General features: G+C 47.9%; 1 protein-coding gene across 11 annotated transcripts in view; it reads right to left on the bottom strand.

The window, feature by feature from the left end:
• LOC129380471 (uncharacterized) overlaps positions 1-22816 on the bottom strand; it is an 89288-nt gene that overhangs the window by 20818 nt on the left and 45654 nt on the right. For 3 of the 11 annotated variants that reach the window (XR_008608528.1, XR_008608523.1, XM_055061514.1), the window contains one exon: positions 16471-16605. The exons of 6 other annotated variants lie outside the window; for them this stretch is intronic. Coding sequence is in view for 2 of the 5 variants with exons in the window: in XM_055061514.1 (XP_054917489.1) it covers positions 16568-16605 (38 nt within the window). In the remaining 3 variants the exon portion in view is untranslated. Of the gene's footprint in view, positions 1-16470; positions 16606-16720; positions 17588-22816 lie in introns of those variants that run through there. 2 more of the 11 variants (XR_008608525.1, XM_055061513.1) reach the window with 1 other exon arrangement.

Raw genomic sequence — 22816 nt, forward strand, 5'->3', positions numbered from 1 at the left:
CTCCGCGGCGCGGCGCTGCTGTCAGAAAAAGGAGGAAACCAAGAAAGAGGGCTCGCCATGCAATAGGCTACGTAAACATGCAGGGCGGCAGAAGAAAGGCAAAGTGGGCAGAGATTGAGGAGCAGTTAAACAGAGAACAAATAGGGGTGTACGCGGTTACAGAAATGCACATTAGAGACTCGGAAGAGCCGCCAGTGATTGAGAATTATGTTTGAGAAGGGTGCAACAGAACTAAGTCAGAAAGAAAGGGAGGGAGAGTCGGAATGCTCATCCACCAGAGAGCCAAATGGAAAAGAGTAAATTCAAGATGTCAAGAACATCTTTGGTTATCAGGTGCAATGAGCGGAAAAAAAACTTGGCTGGGCGTTACGTATTTGTGGACCGGAAATAATTGCACAGAGAAGAATAAAGAGTTAGTGGAATGCATAAGCGCTGATATTAAGGGTTTCGTGAATGGTGCTGAAATTGTCCTATTCGGTGACATGAATGCCAACATACAGGATTTAGATGGCTATACTGACAACAACGGCAAGTCAATGCTAGACCTTTGTGAGCAACATAACCTCGTTATCGTGAATACAGGGCCTAAATGTGAAGGGCAGATCACGTGGGAAGTGGGAAACCGGCAATCGACCATTGATTACTGTCTGATAACAGAAGGAATTAATGATAAGTTGAGAAAAAGGGTCATTGATGAGGAAGGGTACAGCATAGGAAGTGACCATAAACGCATCATATTGAAAATGGGATATGTAGTTAGGAAAGACAGCAAGAAGTGCAAAATGGCCAGTCCAAATTTGAACACTGAACAAATAACAAACATAGTCACTAGAGTCGAGGAAGAACTTGACAAATAGCCAAATAAAAAGTGGTAATATAATGAGCTTCTAAGTGTAATAACGACAGAAATACGGAAGGAGAAACCAAATGTTCGTTGGAAAGGAAAAAAGAAACCGGAAAGTTGGTCGAACATCCGGAGATACGACAAGCGATCGCCGAACGACAGAAAGCATCCCGAGAGCACGGGCAGGCAAAGAAGGCGCAGTTGCCGCAGGATGAAGTAGCCAGTAAATGGAAAATATACAGGGAGAAAAAGTCTATGGTTCAAATACTGGTGCAAGCAAAAATAAAAGGTGAAAGTGAACGTTGGTTATCAGAAATACGTGAGAAAAAGAAGGCCGCAGCTAGAATATTTCGGAACCACATAAAATTATTACGCAGGAAGTCGACAACAATGCAACAGCATATCTTACACGAAGATGGAAACTGACTGGAAGGAAAAGCGGTAATAAATTGCATCCCAAAAATAATACCCGAATCTTTTCAAGGCAATGACGAGAAAAAAAGAGCATGAAAGAGACCCAGGTGGAAAAGGAGCTGGTGCTGACAAATTTCAACTGGAAAAAAGCCGAATAGAAAATTCCTAAGCGCACAGCCACAGGGCTAGACGAGGTTCCCGTTAGGCTGATTAATTAACTAGGACCAAAAAGTAAGGAAGCTCTGGTTAAAGCAGTGGAAAAAACTTTAAAGGATAGACAAATACCAGACAGTTGGCGACAAAGTAGAATGAATTTAATTTATAAAGGTAAAGTGGAGAAAGATAGAATTCAGTCGTACAGACCGTTGACCATTACATCGGTAATATACAGTCTGGCAATGCAGGCCATCAAATTAAAGCTTCAAGTATGGGCAGAGAATAATGGCATTTTGGGAGAACTTCAGAATGGCGTCAGAATAGGTAGGTGTTTAGATGATAGCTTATTTGTTCTTACTCAGTGTATTGAAATATCAAAAGTAGAAAGCAGACCGTCATATATGTGGCCTTTTTAGGCATTACAAGAGGATATGACAACGTAGACTGCAACATTTTGTGGGATATTCTGGAAGGGGAAGGCTTAGGTGACGATTGTCTACAGCTTTTGAGAGAGATTTACCTAGAAACTACCGTCTGCGTTGAGTGGGAAGGGATGAGGAGCGAGGAGAAAGTTTATATCAACAAGGGACGGAGGCAGGGGTGCCCTTTATCCGCACTGCTGTTTACGATGTACATGGTGAGGATGGAGAGGGCGCTAGAAGGAAGTAACATCGGGTTTAATCTCTCATACAAACAAGCGGGTACAGTAGTTGAGCAGCAGCTTCCAGGTTTATGTTATGCGGACGACATTGTGTTGCTAGCTAACAAACAAAGTGATTTGTAACGTCTGGCTAATATCTGTGGACAGGAAGGAAACAATTTAGGTTTAAAATTTAGTGTTCGAAAATCATGTGTTATGGTATTCACTGAAAACAGTGAACAGACAGTGGCGATACAGGGCCAGGAAATACCTCGGGTAACAGAAGGAAGAAGAAGAAGTATTTTAATGATTGGAACTGTAGAGAGGTCGGCCGGATAATGGAGCATCTGGCCTGCTACTCTACGTAAGGGAAGGGGAAGAGGGGAAGAAAAAGGGTCACAATGGGGGATGATAATGGGAGGAACGGGGTGAATGACACATTACACCAATGGTATCACAGGCGTGAGTCCAGGCCCGTGTCACCTAGGAAACGTGAAAGTGCACGCATTGTCTCTGTCGTCTGCCAACTCTGTGGCCACGCGCCTAGCAAGAGGTCCTCCGACAGTGGTCCATTGTGTAAATGTCTCAATGTATCTGCCAACATCAGTCTTTCTCGCGCATACTCAGGGCACACCACGAGCACATGTTCTATAGTCTCTACAGCGCCACACACTGAACAGTCCGGGGAGTCTGTCCGTCCAATAATGTGCAAATATTTGCGCGTGAAGGCGACGCCTAATCGCAGTCTGTGTATCAGGCATGTATGAGGGCGTGGAATTCCACGCAGAATAGGAAATTTCATATCGGGATCCAGGCTTTTAAGGCGGACGTGACGAGCGTCTGGCTGGGCCCAGTATCTTCTCGTCGCACTCCTCATTAATTCCGACAGGAGGCATGTGACGTCCGGTCTGGAGAATGGCACTACAGTTCGCAGGCCATTGCTGAGGGCGCGCCTTGCTGCAGCATCGGCCATCTCATTACCGTTGAGCCCACAGTGTCCCGGGATCCATTGGAACACTATGCGGTGGTGTTTTTCTTGAGCGTATGAAAGTAGCTCGGTGATCTGCAGGGCCAGAACCTGATATGCGGTGTGGCGCAGGAAGCATCTCAAAATTTGCAGCGCGGGTTTTGAGTCCGTGAAAATGCACCACTCTTGAGGTCTTTCCCCGCAGATGTGGCGAATCGCTTCCCGAATAGCCACAAGTTCTGCAGCGGTTGATGTTGAATTATGGTCTAGTATGAAACCTCGAGTCATCTGTTGGGCTGGTATCACCACAGCTGCTGTCGATGCCTTAGGTGACGCGGAGCCGTCTGTGTAAACATGAACATATGTCTGGTATTCTGACCAGATGTACGCGAGAGCAAGTTGTTGTAGTCCACTGACGGGAACCAATGATTTCTTTAGTATGCCGGGGACATGTACGCTTACGGAAGGTTGAAACATCACCCATGGTGGTTTGACGGGGTGATATGGAAGGGCATAGCCTGATGTTATGTGCGTAGATGGCAGCGGAGTGCACTTGTGAAACTGCTGTCCGGTCGCTCATGTAGAACCGACGTCAATGGATGGCAATGGTGTCGTGTCAGTAAGCGTAAATACACACGAAGTGGTTCGTGGGACAGGTATATCGGTAATGGGCATACGTGGGCTTCCTCAATTGTGCCCTTGTTGGAGGCACGCCGTGGCAACCCGAGGCATATTTTGAGTGCCTGCGCTTGGACGCTCTCTAATGTCCGTAAGCAGGAAATCGGGTATCAGAATATAAATATATATTCGGGTAACAGAATATATATATATATATATATATATATATTCGGGGTAGATATAAATATATATTCGGGTAACAGAATATAAATACCTTGGTATATGGATAAACGAAGGCAATAGATACATGGAAACACAGGAAAAAACAATAACAGTGATGGGGAAGAGAAATGCAGCCATAATGAAGCACAGACCGCTATGGGGATACAATAGGTACGAGGTGCTTCGAGGTATGTGGAAAGGTGTAATGATTCCAGGACTTACTTTTGGAAATGCGGTTGTTTGCTTTAAATCAGGGGTACAATCACGACTCGATGGGAACCAAAGGTCAGTGGGACGCCTCGCATTGGGCGCTGACGGGAAGACTACAAATGAAGCTGTGCAGGGTGATATGGGCTGGACTATTTTTGAAGTGAGGGAAGCTCGCAGTAAAATTGAGTATGAAGAACGACTGAGGAATATGGAAGAAAGTGAATGGAGTGGGAGAGTGTTGAGGTATCTGTACAGAAAAAAACATTGATTCACAGTGGAGGAAAAGAACTAGGAAGCTTACCAGCAACTATGCGGCCTGTATACATATAGGGTGGGCAACACAGCAACAAGAATGTCAAGCGGAAAGTCAGAAAGTCTGAAATAATCTCATGGGTGGCGGCAATGGAAAAGAAACTTGCCATGAGTAACTACTTAAGAGGAAAAAACGAAATCAGGAAAAGAACAATTTATGATAACTGAAAGGGTAGCTCATTACTTTTCGAAGCGAGATCGGGATGCCTTAGAACACGCACCTATAAAGCGAGATATAAGGAGGAAGAAGAAGCATATGTGCTTGCTGCGGTAAAGCTAGGAAAACTATGGAGCCTGTTTTATTATAATGTGAAGACGTCTACCCAGCGGTCGATTTAGGCACCACTGGCCTCCTTGAAGCCCTTGAATTCAGCGAGAGCAGTGGAAAAGTAAACATGTCCGCAATAGGGATTAGTAAGAGGCGATTGTAGGATTGGTGGAAGAAAAGTAGGAAAACGACAAAAAAAAAAAAAAAAACGGAGACGTAGAAAAGCACAGTTTGCAATAGGGGATCGGAAAATTTGGTTTTGGGATTTCATAGTTTCTTTTTTCTTGTTTAACATAGGTAGGACATTAGACAGTATAATAACAAGAGCTTGGTGGCGCTACCAACCGCCCCGTTCCAAAGGGAACGCTCATAGCATCCATCCATCCATCCATCCATCCATCCATCCATCCATCCATCCATCCGAAGATGGCGGTTGTGCTTCACACGTCCACGGCGTACGAGCAACGATGTGCGATTCGTTTTCTATGGAGCAAGGGACGAACGTGCATCGAAATCCACAGGGAAATGCAGCCCACATATGAGGAAGGGTGTCTCGCTTTGAGAAATGTGACATGGTGGTGTTTTGAGTTCGCAAGAGGCCGTGAAGTCTTGCGTGACAATGAGCGTTCGGGGAGGCCGTGGCTCCCACAAGGGCATCTCAAATTTAGTGCTGCGATGGGACTAATGGTCTCAACCGGTGTGGGGACTATGTGGAAAAATAGTGTAAGCTACGCAGAATAGTACGTATATTTGTAATTACCTGTATGTACGTTATTTTGGCTAATAAAAAATAGGGGCAAAGACTTTCTGATCCGCCCTCGTATAACATTAAAGAGAATATTTGCACTTGGGACCTTGCATTTTAAAATGAAATGTATAATGATATTATTTTATATTGAGAACTTTTAAAAACCATTATTACACCAAAAACAATCCATAATTCATATTAGGTGTTCTAAAGACTGGAAGATAGTGCGGGTTTGACATCAGAAATTCTAGTGACCTTCAGGTATTGATAATCTTCTGCAATAGCAATCACGTGCTCGTTGAGGGGTCATTTCATTATCTTAGCAGGTGCACGCTCACGTATGCATAAACGCAAAAGAAGGAGTTATCGCGTAATCATAAGCGCCTATATTGTGAGACTCCCACAGGCGCACAAATACATGATGAAATTAGGCCTTCCAACTAGTCCTGGCAGTTCAGAATCACTTTTATAACTAATGTGATACATTATCAAGCGTTTTTTTTGTTACGGATGACCGGAGTAGTGTATGTTGATGTGTCAACATGGCTTATAGCGTAGAAATTTCTTCATGGAATCGGGGCGACATGAAGACTATAGTATATATAATTTTCTATGTTACCTCTTCCCCGTAGTCTCAACGGCACCAGGTGATGCTTAGGCGATAAGAAGGGTCAAAAGTAGTGCCTATTTAAGAAAGTGCAGCTTCCAGTTCCTCGGACCTTGACACATTTCACTTGGGTTGAACCAGAAATTAAATCAGGGCCCCATGACAGTGCGCGACGGTGCTCTCAGATTGTTCTTTGCTGCAACGGTGGCGCCTGGCTCCTCGAAGTGCGTCTATCAAGCGGATTGAGTCACCGGAGAGAATAGAGGACACGCCGTGAGTCACTGACTGGCACCAGCGAGCGTGCAGGAGACAAAGTAAGAACAACACCGCGCAGAGACACGGCGTCGTCGTCCATCGGTCTTTCATTTGTGTGGAGGATGCGAGAGAAAGGCCCGAATACCCTTACACTCGGCGTAAACAAATGCGTTAAGTGCAACTCAAGCCTCAAGCCAAAGCAATGAAACAACAAGCACGATATGAACATTCAGGAACTGACGAGGCACGGAACAAGAAGCGCTTGTGGTGTCTTCTTGTCTCGTCTCTTGTCTACATTTTGCGCTGTTAATAGCAGGATGGAAAACCAACAAGCCTAAGCTGCTATTCTAAAGAAGAGAGCGAAAAGGATAACTGAACCAAGAAATAATGTGCGCCGAGTAAGTTTGATCATCACTCCAGAAACTTTGGTCCACCATGCTAACTAACAAGAAAACTCCCCGTTCCAATTTTCTCCGCTTGGCGGGGAGCGAGGGTGGAGTCATTGGTGCAAGTTGTCTCCTAACCAATGCCTATCTGCCACCTAGAATGATAAATAAATGAACACAGCGTTCACTGATTGCGATTAGTCAAATAGAGTCGTCTGGAGTGCACAAAAACAAATCCGAGTGCTCGTATGCATGCAGGTGCAGTAGCCTGTAGGGTCGCGTTGTTGCGCTGGAGACATTTAAAAATCACGCAGTTCATTGGGATTGGGAACTGCAAAAGGCGCTTCATGCAATGATTGTCTAGTGCTCCGACACCTCATTTTCTTTATCCAACGCCTGCCAATCATCATTTGAGGTTACGCTTACCCAGTGAGTACAATGGCCGCAATTTCTCTCATTTTACCTTTACTCTCTTTTATTTCTTTTTCACAGCAGCGCTCCTCCCTGGTCCTTAGTCGTCGTCGGTGTTTCGAGAAGGCGCTGACCATTCATTCTCTTGTGAACAATGTTCTAGACTAAAATTAAAAGTTAACAAGCGTATATCAGGTGCTCGTTGTAATATATGCCCAGTATGAACCCTAAAACACCACTGCTGCTTTCGAAAGCCGTTTTCCTGTACCGCGTTCTTGATCAGCGTATCCATATCACCACAACTCGGACGCACTTGTGTACAAGCCTATATATAGATGGCGTTCCCATTGATGAAGAAAAACATTGTTCACTGAGCTGCCAGTGAAAAAGTGGATTTTATGAAGAAACGGTATGGGCATGCAGTGGATACTGCAACCAGCCCGAGATATATCGAACTCAGTTTTTTTGTCACTTTCGCAACGTGCTAGAGCGAACCTTTCCAATTCGGCAAATATTTGCCACGAAAACGGCTGACTCCTGTTTAAAACGAACACGAAAATGATTTTGCGTCTTGTTCAGCTTATGAGATATTGATTCGCCGTGGAAATTTCTAATTATTGAGTGAACGACGGCCCGATTATAGACTGAATGACACGGACGAGCCTCCGGTCCGCGTGATTGCGTGCGCGTGTCCGCCCGTCCGTCCGTCCGTCCGTCCGTCCGTCCGTCCGTCCGTCCGTCTGTCTGTCTGTCTGTCTGTCTGTCTGTCTGTCTGTCTGTCCGTCCGTCCGTCCGTCCGTCCGTCCGTCCGTCCGTCTGTCTGTCTGTCTGTCTGTCTGTCTGTCTGTCTGTCTGTCTGTCTGTCTGTCTGTCTGTCTGTCTGTCTGTCTGTCTGTCTGTCCGTCCGTTCGTCCGTCCGTCTGTCTGTCTGTCTGTCTGTCTGTCTGTCTGTCTGTCTGTCTGTCTGTCTGTCTGTCTGTCTGTCTGTCTGTCTGTCTGTCTGTCCGTCCATCCGTCTGTCCATCCGTCTGTCCGTCCATCCGTCTGTCTGTCTGTCTGTCTGTCTGTCTGTCTGTCTGTCTGTCTGTCTGTCTGTCTGTCTGTCTGTCTGTCTGTCTGTCTGTCTGTCCGTCCATCCGTCTGTCTGTCTGTCTGTCCGTCCATCCGTCTGTCTGTCTGTCTGTCTGTCTGTCTGTCCGTCCATCCGTCTGTCTGTCTGTCTGTCTGTCTGTCTGTCTGTCTGTCTGTCCGTCTGTCTGTCTGTCTGTCTGTCTGTCTCTCTGTCTGTCTGTCTGTCTGTCCGTCCGTCCGTCCGTCCGTCCGTCCGTCCGTCCGTCTGTCTGTCTGTCTGTCTGTCTGTCTGTCTGTCTGTCTGTCTGTCTGTCTGTCTGTCTGTCTGTCTGTCTGTCTTCGTTCTTTCTCTTGTATCTACTTGAAATTCTTCGTGTGCATACATAAGTGTTCGTTTCTTCATTAAGTTTGTGACTTTAGCGCTCGTATTCGCCTTATCTTATTCTAGTGACTAATCTTATTTTGTTATAGCGCGAGCTTGACAAGGACAACAGAAGGCACATCTGACACACACAGCGCTATAACTTTCAACAACAGATTTATTTCTCGTTATCGTCGCTATATACACACCCTCGAACCGTCATACAGCACGTGTAAAATTTTTGGAAAAATGAGCAAAAAATATAAACTGGGAACCACACGTAGCCAGTTTCTTGACTCACATATTCACAGACATGTACACATTCAACGCGAACAAAGATAATTGAGCTCTTTTGAGGATAATGAAATGGAAGGTTTACTGACGCATGCGTCGCCGAATGTTGATATGTGTCTGGCTTCTATTATCAAGCGCGTCATTTCACACCTGCTTCATGATGAGTGTTTCTTTAAATCTTGGTTTGCATTTGCATCTCTGGCAATGGATGGCAAGAAAGCCGTCAGCGGCCAAGTTGTTAACTTTGTTACTGTGTTCTCGTAGCCTGTCATTTATGCATGTGCCTGTTTGACCAATGTAGGATCGTCCACACCCGAGAGCATATCCGAGCCCTAGAACTCTATAGCAATATAGCAAAGAAATGAGGTGAACCTACCTATCACAAAGGGCACATGACTCGGTTCGAGATAGCTGGGTACGTAGAAATTGCCCTGGGCGTCCTGAGACGAGCACTCCGCGCTCATTAATAGAGTGAGAGTTCTTAAGAAAGACAAATGCTTAAGGGTGAACACACCGCGGAGCGGATTGGTTCGTTGAAGCTGGCACATAATTAATGCAGGAAAAGAAAGCATGATTGAATATGCCCGATTAACTTAGGCCAAGGAGGCTCAAAAAAAAAAAAAAAAAGAAAGACAAGAATCCTGGATGGCTACTCCCGCAACCACCCTATGGAGAGAACTCAGCGCAAACATACTTTTATGTAAAGGAGACCACGCCATCTGGAGCCGGACAGCGTGAGTACTTTAGCTCTTCCGGAATTAATTTTCAATTAAGCTTATAATCTAAATTAAATGCTCTTTTGGGTTGCGGTCAATGTTCATGGTCTTCTGTTCGATTTTTCCTTATAACCTGAAAACCCGTGACACAAATGAACGTGTCCAGCGAGGCTCTCTTACCACTATAGTTTGGAACGAAAACCGACAGGAATTTAAGACGCATGGTAATCGTCGCTACATGGTACCGTTTCTCAGTGCCTTCGCTAACATAGCAATGGTGCGACTTCACTTTCGAAGTGACTTCTCCAGTCCACCAGAATCTCCTTGCTTCCGCTCATTCTTCTTCTGAAGGTTATGTGGACCTTCTGTGTTCCCGCTTCTTCAGTAGTTTAGAAAGCCAGAAGTAAAAAAAGAAAAATGCTTGCAGAGCTATTCGGAGAGTTTACAAAACTTTTTCATTTTGATGGCTCCGATGACAAAATTAACTTCGCTTAGTTTCTACAAAGAAATACTCATTTAATTTGACGGTGTTTTTTTTTTTTTTTTTAGCCTCTCGGCAATTTTCTTTCGAGTACTAATTTGCGTCCTTATTGAAACACATTTCTGAGCACAAAAGAGCTAAAATTAAAGAAAAAGTAAGAACCCATCGGTAAGAAATTATATGAATGTCTACCTCGAATTTATAAGTAATAAGAATAAACGTGGAATACCATATAGACGACAGCTTCCGGGCATTATAGGCCATCTTAATATAAACAGGAAATTTGTGGGTGCTGAAATCACCTATTTAACTGCTTGCGCTGCTCATTGCAGTTGAACGTAGTTCGTTAGCCGCAGTGGTGGCGTAGCGGCTTTGGCGTTGCGCTGCTGAGCCCGAGACCGCACAATCAAATTCCAGCCGCGCTGCAAGAACGCCCGTGTACCGTGCATTAGGTGCACGTTGAATGACCCCAGGTGGTCAAAATTAATCCGGAGTCCCACCACTACGGCGTGCGCCATCATCATATCGTGGTTTTGTAACGTAAAGCCACAGAATTTTTTCTCTTGTTAATGTAGTTTGTCGACTCCTCCATTTCGCTTTTCTTGCTATCACCATCGTCATTTGTTGTCCTGAAATTCAGGGCCTATATTCACAAAGCTGACAGTTCGTGAGTGAGTGCTATTTGACATTGGCCGGCAGCCTTCGCTAATAATATGTCCGGCACTATAGAACTGTTTGTAAGAGTGTACGCCAGTCAGCTAAGGCGGCTGGCCAATGGCAAAGAACCCTTACGAACGAAATTCTTTATGAATACGTGCCTTTGTTCTTGGGCAATTTGGTGTCAAGGTTTGCTTAACATTTTTCTGCTTGTCACACACACGCACACATGCACATACGCACATAAGTCCACCGCAAATGTATGCTTGTTACGACTCCGCACTTTTCGCAGGTGGCAGTTCCATTATGCCTAAGAGGTGAAAACGAAATAGGAAAGAAACAATTCATGATAACTCAAAGGGAAGCACTTTTCGAAGCGAGATGAGGATGCCTTAGAACGCGTAGCTATAAAGCGAAGCACACCAAGGAAGAATAAGCATGTGCTTGCGGCGATAAAGCTAGAGAAACGATGGAACATGTTTTATTAGAGTGTAAAGATATCTACCAAGCTGTCGGTTTAGGCTCCCCTGGCCTCCTTGAAGCCCTTGGGTTTAGGAATAACCGGGGGAAAGTAAACGTGTTCGCAGTGGAGATGAGTAAGAGACTATCGGAGGTTTGGTGGCAGAATAGTGGGGTGACCACAAACAACGGAGGTGTGCAGAAACAAGGTTCCCAACAGTGGTCCAGAAAGCTTGATGCTGCGAATTCTTTGTTTGTGTGTGCTTTTTTTTTTCCTTTCTAAAAAGATAGGTAGGTAGGACATTAGACAAAACAAGAACAAGAGCTTGGTGGCGCAATCCGCTGCCCCATTTCAAAGGGAACGCTCATTCCATCCATCGATTCATCCATCCATCCATCCATCCATCCATCCATCCATCCATCCATCCATCCATCCATCCATCCATCCATCCATCCATCCATCCGTCCATCCGTCCATCCGTCCATCCGTCCATCCGTCCATCCGTCCATCCATCCGTCCGTCCGTCCGTCTGTTCAACCATTTGTTGAGCTCAGAAACAGCGATTTCACGATTTCAAGTTCGGAGCGTAGGCAGCAGTAGAATGGCTTAATTCTGCAAACCAACCTATTCGTGTAACGTAGATGTCTCTCGAACGAGACTTTTCGGATAAAATGAAGGCCGAGATTACGTTCGGCTAAAGCAGAGTGGCGACAAATCTATGCGCCACTGCTATGACTCACGCCCTGTTTGAAACGTGACGGGGAAACTCTAGGCCAGGTCATGACGCGCGTTCTATCTGGAGCCCTTCGCAGCAACAGGGACGCTGACCCCATCGTCGCGACACTACTCAGACGCCGGAGCCACTTCGAAGATTCGATTAAACGGCAGCGGGTTTTCGGTCCCACACTGCTATGTTCGCGACAGGCTCCATCCGGGTCCGTATACTTGTTGAAAACACTACGGCGGCGTATTCTGAAGCCGATGAATCGTTCTTGGCCCCTGTCCAAAATCTATAGCTCCTGACGAACCATGTTCGCTGGCTGTGACTAATGGAGGCAAGATAAGTTGCGCTTCAAATATAAAACGCCAGTGAAGGCGGAAGATGCTTGCGATCAGTTTCGGTGGCGTTCATTTTTTTTTTTCGCCCTCTCCTCCTGAAAAAGACAGTTTATGAATTCGAAATTCGAAAGGATCAGAGGCTCCAAATCAGCGCGTTGACAGTTTGGTAAAAGAACTATGTGCCACTGAAGTTTATATTGCATAAAGTAATTTGGCCCATAGCGGTCGTTAAATATGAACACCATAAAAAAAACTGACCTTCAAATATGCATGTGCACCGTGAAGTTGTTTCCTGTGCAACATAATTATATAGCATACATTTTTAAAGTAACAAAAACAGACTTATTTTTAATCTCCACCGTGTATATAGTATACCCGCAGTGGTTATGCAACAAAATGTTCTGTTACCTGAGACCAGTAGCGTTCACATGGCGACACGTGATCAATGGTCGCCAGTAAACTTCCAGCGGAACAAATCAAAGCGGCATAAGCTTAAGGCATAAAAGAAAACATCATTGATGCACCGAGAAATTGGCTTTGCATACCGACTGTGCGAGCTCAGTGCACGCCGTGTTAACACTCCGAGCAACACCACGCTGCAGGTGCTACTAGTGCACGTGCTGCAGATAGTCCTTTGCGATTTTGTATTTTTTGTGCTTATATTTACCTGTCGTCTGACTTTTCTATGTAAACGCAGTATTAAGAAACACGCTGCAGAGTCTGCTCATTCTCGTTATAAGATGCGCCCGTCGTATCTGTACTATACTTGGTAGTGTCGATCACTAAGATCATGCGCAAAAGATCGAGCTCACAGAGGCCTCCCCACTATATCGTCGGTTCTACCAGGCGCATCACTCCGCTGTGTAGCCGCACCGATTAAGATAGCGCAGTTTAATCCGTAGCGTATCCATCAAATTCACCTTCCCTCCGACGTTAGCTACGCTGCCCACGTGCGGCGCAGAATCCTATATGCGCGAACACCAATTAGCTCGCATTAGCGACGGCTCTCTCCCGGCCTTCGAGTGTCGGCCAGTGCGTTGCGCGAGCGAGACGGACTCGGCTATACATAATCCGTTACGCCTCCCAGTCGAACGCGAGCATGGGAAAAACGCCCGCAAGTCGGACAGTCCCCATTAAGTGGTTCTCGGTGTTTTGGTGAGACAATACCGCGCGCGCGCGGCTTCCGAGTAAGAACGACGTCCTTGGGCGCTGACTCACGCCCGGGGCCGAGCGGCGCGCGATAAAGAGTCGGGCAACGAGATCGGCCACCCTTTCGAGCGGGAGGTTAATTGCGACGCACCCGGAGCACGCTTGCATTTGCGTGTCAATTCCGTGTATACCAACACACACACACGTGCGCGAGTGAGAGACGTACTGCGGGCACCCAGAGGGCAACTCCGAGGAACCGTCCTTGCCACGGTGAGCGCAGCAAGGCCGGCCAATTATCTCACCTTTCCCTGATAACGAATTAGCACGCTTCTCCGTAATGAGTCGCCTGCTGCCCACGCAACGAAGGACATCGTTCGCAGAAGAGTAGCGAGCGCTTCGTCTTCGCCTACGTCAGTGCAGGGTGTTAAAAGAATCGGGGAAGCACTATACAAGAAGAAGAAAAAAGAGCCAGAAAAGTATAATAAATGAACTGGGCGTACGTATTATACACACCGGGCTAGACGGGAAGCAGCGAAACGTGTCCCCAACCCTTAAAGCGAAACAAAACAAATGAAACGCAGTCAAAACAAACCTGCGGCTGTGGGGGAAAATGCAGTCGTTGACGCAAGCTGAGCGCAGACTTGGCCGATAAGAGCCAAGAACAGCGCGCACCGACATGGGACTGCAGTGTCCAAAAGCCCACAAAAGGGTGACCAAGGCGAATGAATATTTTATGGAGCAGGACGAAAAAGCCTTCGAGGTGAAGGTTGGAGCTTACGCATCGCTTGTTTATTGAACGTGGTTCGCGATCTCACCGCTAGGGATTGGGAACGGTCAAGCGGCCACTGGCCAAGCGCGCTGGGGACGAGTGTCTCCGAAGTTTCAGTGAAACGCCGGTGCAGGTCGGAGGCGGAAAGGCTCCCAAGGCTCCCAAGAAACCCGAGAATGATGGCGGGTCGGCAGATGTTACACGAGTAAATGGCAGCCGTTATGCGAAGGCAGCTTCGTACCAGTCGGTTGCGAGGACTTTTCATGCGAGAGCGGCACTGCACACGATATTGTAAATTCACTTAAAGCGCACATTAGAGTACAACTCCAGGAAAAGCAGGAACTACGCTGCATATCGTTTTGCAGTTTGTCGTAATAAACTGTTGCGAGACATGCCAAATAAAAGCACCTTTATTGGCAATCGAATTTGTCGTAGCAGGTAAGTAAAACAATATCCTAGCTCGTTATAAACGAAGAAGACCTCATTTCCTTGCGCCTGTTCACTCCAAATGTTTCGTTATTGATCGCTACCCAAGCAGTAGTTAAATGTGATCTAAACGAAACCTGGCTTGAAGGTACATGAAGAGAAGATTCCATGGTTTTCTATGCATAGTGTTAAGACGTATGTAATAACATTAATATGTAGCATATTAATATAAAAATTATCGTTAGACATCGCTTCTCGCACATCATTGCACATTCATGCACTTTCCTTTCATAGCATGGGCAGGCTCTATCGAAAAAAATTTCAAAATCGTCATAAACAAAGCTCCTATGCGCGAAAGCTGGGAAAACCTGCGTGGAATTGACATTCATATTGTTTTTTTTTTTTTCATTTTGCGCAGAGAGTTGTCGTGTCCATGGAGCATCACCTAGCCCTTGCGTTACAGGTATTGGCGACGAAGACTTACGGAGTCGCCACCTGTAGGAAGCGCCTCGCTTGCGTAGTATGAGGGATAACGCGGCGCGCTCCTCATAGGTTTGGCTGTCGACGCTCAATAAAAACACGCGGAAGCCCTCTTGGACATTTCTGTAAGTACTCTCGAAACGACAGAAGTTCTTTACTCTCAAAATAATAACCTTGGGCAAACAGAAAGTACAGAATGCTTTACAGACGCTATCTCTTTACCTAATACGTACAGTGAACGCCCACTGCGCGCGGTCATCGCGATGGAGTCCCCCAAACCGGTTTCCTACGTGAAAGGCACGTAATCGCCGAGAGCAAACTATGTTAAATATATTCTTATAGTGGGATGTCTGTATAACCAAATGGATCATAAGAGGATCAGTCATCAATGCAGTGATCGCACAGGTTCGCAGCGACTGATTGCGCGTCCGCATGCATGTCCGCGTACAATGTTTCGCTTTCGCTGTGAGCGCGTTTTCGCGCCGTGCCGTGAGCTTTAGGCAGCAGCATAGGAGCATTTCACAGTGCACAAGCAACCATTGCTGCGTGGACGCTATCAGAGCTGTTCAAAATTATTTCGTTATAACTAGGAACTTCGGCGCCTACGGCGACTTGTGATGTGCCGTCGCGCCGATTCGATCTTTATTTTTTTTTTCTTCTGAATTATTCGACGTTTCAATATAAATTTTTTTCAAGTTGCATCGCACTGTATGTTTATCGGCTTTCTTAGCGAGCGATTTCCCGCTGATTCTTTTTCTTAATACAGTGCATTCATTGTTTGGTGCTAACACAAACATGAGCCTAAGCCATGCCTTTTTTTAATGTGCTTCTTACTGTTCCATTTACATTCCATGTGAACTTGCCAGTATCTAGCATCAACAAGTTCATAGATCAAAGCTTCATGACATTAGCCGGGCAGCGCGCGCGGGCGAGCGTCTGAGTGTGCGCTTTCTGCTACTCACTGAACAATCGTTAACATCGCAACCCGGACGCCTTAGCAGAAAGCTTCCTTGCGGAAGTGCTTGTTGCAAACTCGAGTTGTAGCCGATGGCTGCTTGCCAGTTCTAAGTTCCGCGATCCAGGCTTCAGGCAGCTTCTTGTCCCGCGGTTACGTGTGAAGGCTGACAGTTAGCTCCGTTGCGTACGTCCGGCACTGCGGTACCGAGCAATAGCCTACCATGTTGGACGCCTTCAAAGGCAGCCACTACTTATTATAGCGATTTCAAGTGTTGTCAAGCAGACACCCGCAGCGGGAAAACCTCCCCACTTGATCAGAGCCGCAGCGGAGGTGGGACTTTAAACTTTCGTTTTCAGCTTGCTTCGGCGCTTTCGAAGCAGCCGACGCGCCCGCCATGTCCACGTGATCCCTCATACCACGTCACGCCGACGGCGACGCCAGCTTTTCCAGTGGTGGAGCTCAAGGTCAATACTGAGGAGTGAAAAGTAAAATGGATAGAAGAAGATTCAGGCAGGTGAGGAGGAGGAGGAGGAGGAGGAGGAAAAACGTTTATTGAGATCTAGAAAATTGTATGAATTTCGCGGAGTCAGATGGTGTCGTCCATCTTCTTGGCAATTGCCGTCTGCCCCTAGTCCAGGGCTTGAGTTTGATCAGTTTGGCTATACCCTACACGTGGGCAGAGGGATGGGAGATTGAAAGAGACACAACTTCAGAAGCAATTCCTGAATGACATACAGCTTGCGAGAAACAAAGACAATACAGAAAGAAACATACACAGCGCTGGCTTCTCAACGTACGCTTAATCAAGAGAGAGAGAGAGAGAGAGAGGAAAGTCAGGGAGGTTAACCTCACGCAAGTGCCCGGTTTGCTACCCTGCATGGTGGTCGGGCAAAAGAGGTTTAGAAAGGAGGAGAGAGAAAAAAAATTAACTTCTACAGGCGTTCACTAAGTAAGGTGCATCGAAAGCAAAACGCCCAATAATGCTTTCACGGTCATCTGATGCGATACCGAGTCACGCCTGTGTTGTAGGATTAGCTCTTCAGACAGAGGTCGTCGTCAAGCTTGTTGAGCACAGCGGCAGGTGAGCGTATTTGTACACAAAACTGCGGACATTGGCACAGGTTGTCGCTGACAGTTTCCTCTTCAGCGCAATGGTCACCATTCCTATGCGGAAGGCGTAGGCATTTATGAACGTTTAATCAATAGACATTAAGTGTATTAAATGTATTATGTATGTCTAATGTATTTAATCTATGTATGAGGACAAAAGCTTTGTGCAAACTTACGACTAGCTAAATATAAATTAATACCATCAAGCATACAGAAACTTAGTAACTTGATGAACCAAAAATAGTGTATCAATTGCGTTGCATCGCATCTTTTTCCTGTTTTTCTTAGCGTGATCCTAGAAGTCCCTTGGTTTCGGACATCCATCGAGATTTTCGGTTATTCCTTAAGAAGCATAACGGACGAAATCATGTTTCAATGCTCGAACACGCAAGTCAGCGGTCACTATCCTCCGCAGGTGGATGGTCGCTTTTCCAAATAGCCAGGCATGTATGATGATGCCGATGGTCATTCGGCGCCCGCAGTTTCACTCAGGCGCCGCGTCGGCCTTCTATAGAATGCACCTGTGGACAAGTAGTGCCTAGAAGTATGTAAAAAAAAAAAGAAAGAAAGAAAGAAAAAGAACGATTATTGCGTGGCCTATATCATCCGCGACAATATTATTTCCCCATGGCAATATTCTAGTGTCAATACATATATTTTTTTAATTTTTGCTGTCCTAGTGCATAGCCACCGTTGATTCTAAATAATCAATACAATTGGATCCGACTAAGATTAATAATGTCCAATAGTTTTCTGGTAAACACCGAGATTTACAATGTAAGTAGTAACGGATTAACCAGCTGCTTTTGCTTTGATCTAAGGTACGAGCAAATTTTTCAGCACCAACTTAATTTTTATAGTTTAGCTTTCATAGTCTCTTTGTAGTGCCGACACATATTTATTCCTCTGTGGGATGCCGTCCTCCTGAAATGTACGTATTTATTTTACAATTTTACAGATATAAGCGTTATAGAATTGAAACAATTTTATGAAAATAAAGAGGGAAAATGCACTGGATAACAGTTATTCGACGTACATGGTGCGCCAGTATGAAAGGAAACAGGAGAGTTGTGTTAGAAGTTCGGTAATTTATTATTTTGCCTGCGCTAAAAAATGATAAGTCAATTAACGAACGGTATTTTTCAGCACGAGAACTACGTAGCCAATAGAAGTTAGTGAACGTCTATAGCTTACATATTTGCAGAAATCGCTGTTCGAACACAGATTAAGTGTTCCCTTTCATATCGGTGCAAAGTGTACGTTTAAAGCGGGACCAGAGAAAAATAAAGGGAAAGTTAGGAAGGTCAAATAGATTGGGAATATCCAGTTTTTTAACCTGCGGTGGAAGAGGGGAAAAGGGAGCACATAAAGTTGAAGAAAAAGTGGGTACAACACCATTATAGGGCAAACCATTGTAAAAAGTAGGGCAGGACAAAGAGAGATAGGAAAGCTAGGGAAGTCAAACAGCCGCGTCACCGGTTTGATACACGCAAGGGAAAAGAGGCTGGGTTAAGGAATGAAAAGTAAAGTAGCAAGGCGATTCAACCTCCAGTTGAAGTCGATGAAAGACCAAGTGTTCCTGCGCGATACGGGGGTGAGGATGGGGTGCAGGAACCATTTAATTTTATCTGAGACGGCCTCAGCGTCTCAGGATCACGATACTGTGCCCGATAAAGATGCAGGAAAGAACAGACTACAGTACACGAGCAAAAAAAAAAGTACGTATCACGAAATAATTAAGATATATGAGTCGAGGGCATTGGGGAAATTGATAGACGCTCTGGCACTGCCTTTCAATACCCACTACGACGGCCCACCAAGTGCGATCTGAGTAGCCCGAATCACTCACGCACAACGCGGCCGCTGTCAACAGGGAAGGCGCCGCACATTCGTATCTGGGAGCAACCCGCCGACATACGAGACAGGAATGCGCCCGCCCGCCACCGCGCTCGCCGCCGCACCTCGGAGGTGGAAGGGGGAGCGCGCGAGAAGCGCGCCCAGGGTTGCGCTCCCGCCGCCGCCCGGCTCCCAGGCGCGCCGAGTGCTTCGAGCGCCGCGCGCGCAAAACTTTCGCCGCCGAGTCGTGAACGAGCGGAGGAGGGAACGCGCCGCTGGGGTTGCACCCCGGGTCACTGTGTCAAAGTGCAGCTGAGCGGCTCGCGCGAGGACTAAGAGGAAACCACGGGTCGTCACTCTAAGCCGCGACAGAAGCAAAAGCTCCTAGGAGCAAAAGTAAAGGAAGTCCTAGAACTTGAATCCATAAAAAAGAACAAGAAAAAAAGAAGCTAGTTGTGTTAACGAACCGGTGTATAGCGAGACGAAGAGGTGCATATCGGCCGACCTGGGGCTGGAAGCTGAGCGACGCCCGAGGCGCGCACCACGAGACTGGCGGTGGCAGCAGCAGCGCCATCTCCCTCTCAAGCAGGCCCGAATAATTCGGTTCCAGGAACACCGGGGGTTGGAACCAGCTGGACCAATCAGGGGCCACGCCAGCAGCCGTACACACGGCGTGGTTTCGATTTGCGCGCTTTCGGGGGAAGAAAGCAAAAAAGAAAGCAGCAGAAGAAGAATGGGAGCGAACAGAGTGCGAAAAGGAGAGCAAAAAGGCGCGCAAGCAAAAAAGAAAGGGCGCGCTGTTCGTTTTATGCGGACCACGAGCCGAGACACCAGCGGCATGAGTCACGGGGAGATGTGCGGCCCCAGCGCGACATGCCGGCAGTGTTCGGCGACCCGGGCCCTGGGACACTGGGCTGCCGGTAGCGCTCGAGCCCCCGACCCATGGATACTGGCTGAGGCCGTGACCAGCGGCTGAGCTGCAACCCTCCGCGGGACGTCCTGTGCGCGCCCACGGGCGCCAGCCATGCCCGCCGCGAGCCGCCGCGACGGCCCGGGCTTCGGGACGGCACCAGGGCCCGGTGAGTGGGTGCTCCTCTCTGCGCGGTCAGTGCAGCTGGTGAGCGCGAGGCGTGCGGAAATGCGTTTCCTGCGCTGGCGCTCGAGACAGCCGCGCTAACCTCGTGCACAACGCGCGGGCCTCCCTTGAACGAGCCTTGATGCGCGACTTGCGAGCGACCTGCGATATGGTTGCATCGTTTTCTTTGAGACTCTTCGACATTTTTACGACGCCACATATATGCTACGAGGCATTGAGTCTCGGAGCTCGCAGTCGTCCGTTGAGAGATGATTTTCGAGCGAGTAGCTTCCACGGAAAGCTGCTTGGATAGTGATGTTCAGTAAACGGACATATTTTGCCGCCTAAGGGGAAGCATTGGTTTCTCTTAGTGGCGCATGCATAAAAACACGAAGTAGGGGCTCACCGTAGAGCTAGGCGTCTTGCCAAGCGTCATCGCAGGGTCACGGTAATTCCGCTTCTTTTTTTGGCGTGCAGTCGAAATTTCTTCGTCATGGCATCGCGTTCTTCTCGGAGAAATCGTGCAACCCCGGTCGGCGCCGATGAGTGGGCACGCGCAACCCCGTGTCAAGACGCGTTTTTTCCGCCGTTCCGACGCGCCAGCCCTGATGCGGGGAAAAAAAGGCGAAAAGCCCCGACTATAGGAGACGTTGTCCGTAAACTTCGACGCCAGGGCTGCGGAAGGGCCCGGAAACCGGCGTTGGTCAGCATTTCCGGAAGATGAGAGAACCTGGACGCCAACTTCGGCCGTTCCGAGCAACCGGCGCGGTGTCGTGCGCGGCGCGAAAGCGACCGAGCGCTCGAGAAAACGTTGGGGGCGGAAAAAAATGAAAGTATAAAGGAGCGAAAACCCTGCCGCACGCAGTGGTAGGGCCCGTTCCGAGAACCGCGGCGAGGATCGCGCGCGGATCGCGTCAGATCACGTAACCGCGCTCACGGACACTCGCCATCGACCAGGCGTCTGGCCGCGGGCAGGGTGCGTCAGCCGTGCCGCCGATGGGAAGAGGCGCCCGCCGAGGAGTTCCCGAAATCGGCGGCGGTCTGCCCCGGTGTGCGCCGGGGCTTTTCCCGCGGGCCGTTCGCCCCGCGCGTCGCGGTCGATGCGCGCATTCCAGGCGAGAAAAATGCTCCGCCGCCGCTTGTTTTCGCGCCCGGTCGTTTCCCCGCGGTCACACGCACGCGGCTCCAGCCGTTCTACCCGCGACACGCCGACTGCTCTTCGGTGGCGCTTCACCCGAAAGAGAAGATGGCGCGTCGCCACCAAGATACAGGCGAGGAGGAGTATTTCATTAAGGGACGGACGCCCACCTGGACGCGCGCAGGCCGTTCACGCGCGGCCGTGCGTTCCCACGCGAGCTCGGCGAGGCTCGTTCATCGCCTCTTCTCGGATCGGCGGTTAACCTACATTGGCCGACGCCACGTATGTAGCGTGTGCGATGCTGAGTGCAAGCAGTTTCTGTAGTCTGCTGTCTCTGCTGTCTGAAACGTCGCTGTGAACAGTTCTTAGAAAACGCGCCATTAGTCTATGAAAAACTATAGAAATATTAAACATTGCAAGCATTAGGGAGGAAATCATCAGGGACATGACGTAAGAACAGACACAAATGTGCGCATCTATACACAGAAAACAACAACCAGCGCGGTTAGCTCAACAAAGCAACTTCACCAGGCGCGTTGTTCGGCGAGCGGCATTAATTTACTACGCGCTCATTGAATTGACTCGCTTCAAATGGTCTACGTACAGGAAAGACATGCGCCAATGACTTTACATGCATGATGAAAACAATTAGACGGTCTGCGTTCGATAGACGGTGGCACTTGCAACGCTAGTTATAAGTGCCACAGCCTGAGCGCAGAGCATTTGATAAAATGCAGTATTTGTATACCGAAGTTTCGTCACAAGTAGCGCGTATGTGCAGATGCTACTTAGCGTTCTCTTGTAATGCTCGATCTGTGTTAGCCAAGTGACTGCTGAGTCTCAGCAATTTAACCTCCGTGTCCTTTAGTTGGACACACAAAGAAACGCACTGTTTCCAGTTTTGGCAGCGCTTACCGCGAAACAGCGACCGCAGTCTCCAGATTCGTCTTTCGCAGAACACCAGTAATCGGCTTAACGATGTTGTGCCCCGAATACGACAGAAGACGCGCAGAGAAAAGAAAGGAAGAAAGAAAGTGCTACGAAAAGAGAGAAAGACCCGAAACCAAAAGTAATATACCGGACGTCCTAACTGCGTCTTTCTGTCTCCGAAATTGGAACAGTTGGGTGCGCGCTTCGTTTAGGATCTCGCCGACGCAACAACGAGGACACCCACCTGACACCTACCCGCTACTCGCCAAATCCGTTCGGGTAGCGAGGGAAGAAACCGCGTTGCGGTCCGGACAGCAGCCGCTCACTGCGACTGCTGGCTACGCCGAGATACTTCTATACGCGGCGTGCACAGTAGACCGGTACTGGGAAACTCGGCTGATCGAAGAGCATACTAGCACGGAAACACCGCCTTATTATATTTTTTTATTTTAAAGAAATCTCTCCTCTGCCCTCCAGGTTCCCTCCAAGGGGAGCGTGTATACACACACGCAGATCGATTGAAAAAATCCAGGTGTACGGGCGGATTCCAGGAACCGATGAAGACGTGTCGCCGGTGGCATTAGGTGCGCAATAATGGAGCCCTGAACGTCTTCCTAGAAAAAAACGCGCTCCTCCGACCCAGTTTCCGCCCGACGCCCTTGTTCTCCCCCGTTCGGTCTCCATTGATTGCTAATGCGTCGGGAGAAGCGGGCGAGGAGGGAGCCGTGGTTTATGATGCGGAATGGATCCTGTCGCCGGGAACCGCGCGACCACACCTCGCGGGATCG

This window comes from Dermacentor andersoni, chromosome 1, assembly GCF_023375885.2.
Source record: "Dermacentor andersoni chromosome 1, qqDerAnde1_hic_scaffold, whole genome shotgun sequence".
NCBI lineage: Eukaryota > Metazoa > Arthropoda > Arachnida > Ixodida > Ixodidae > Dermacentor > Dermacentor andersoni.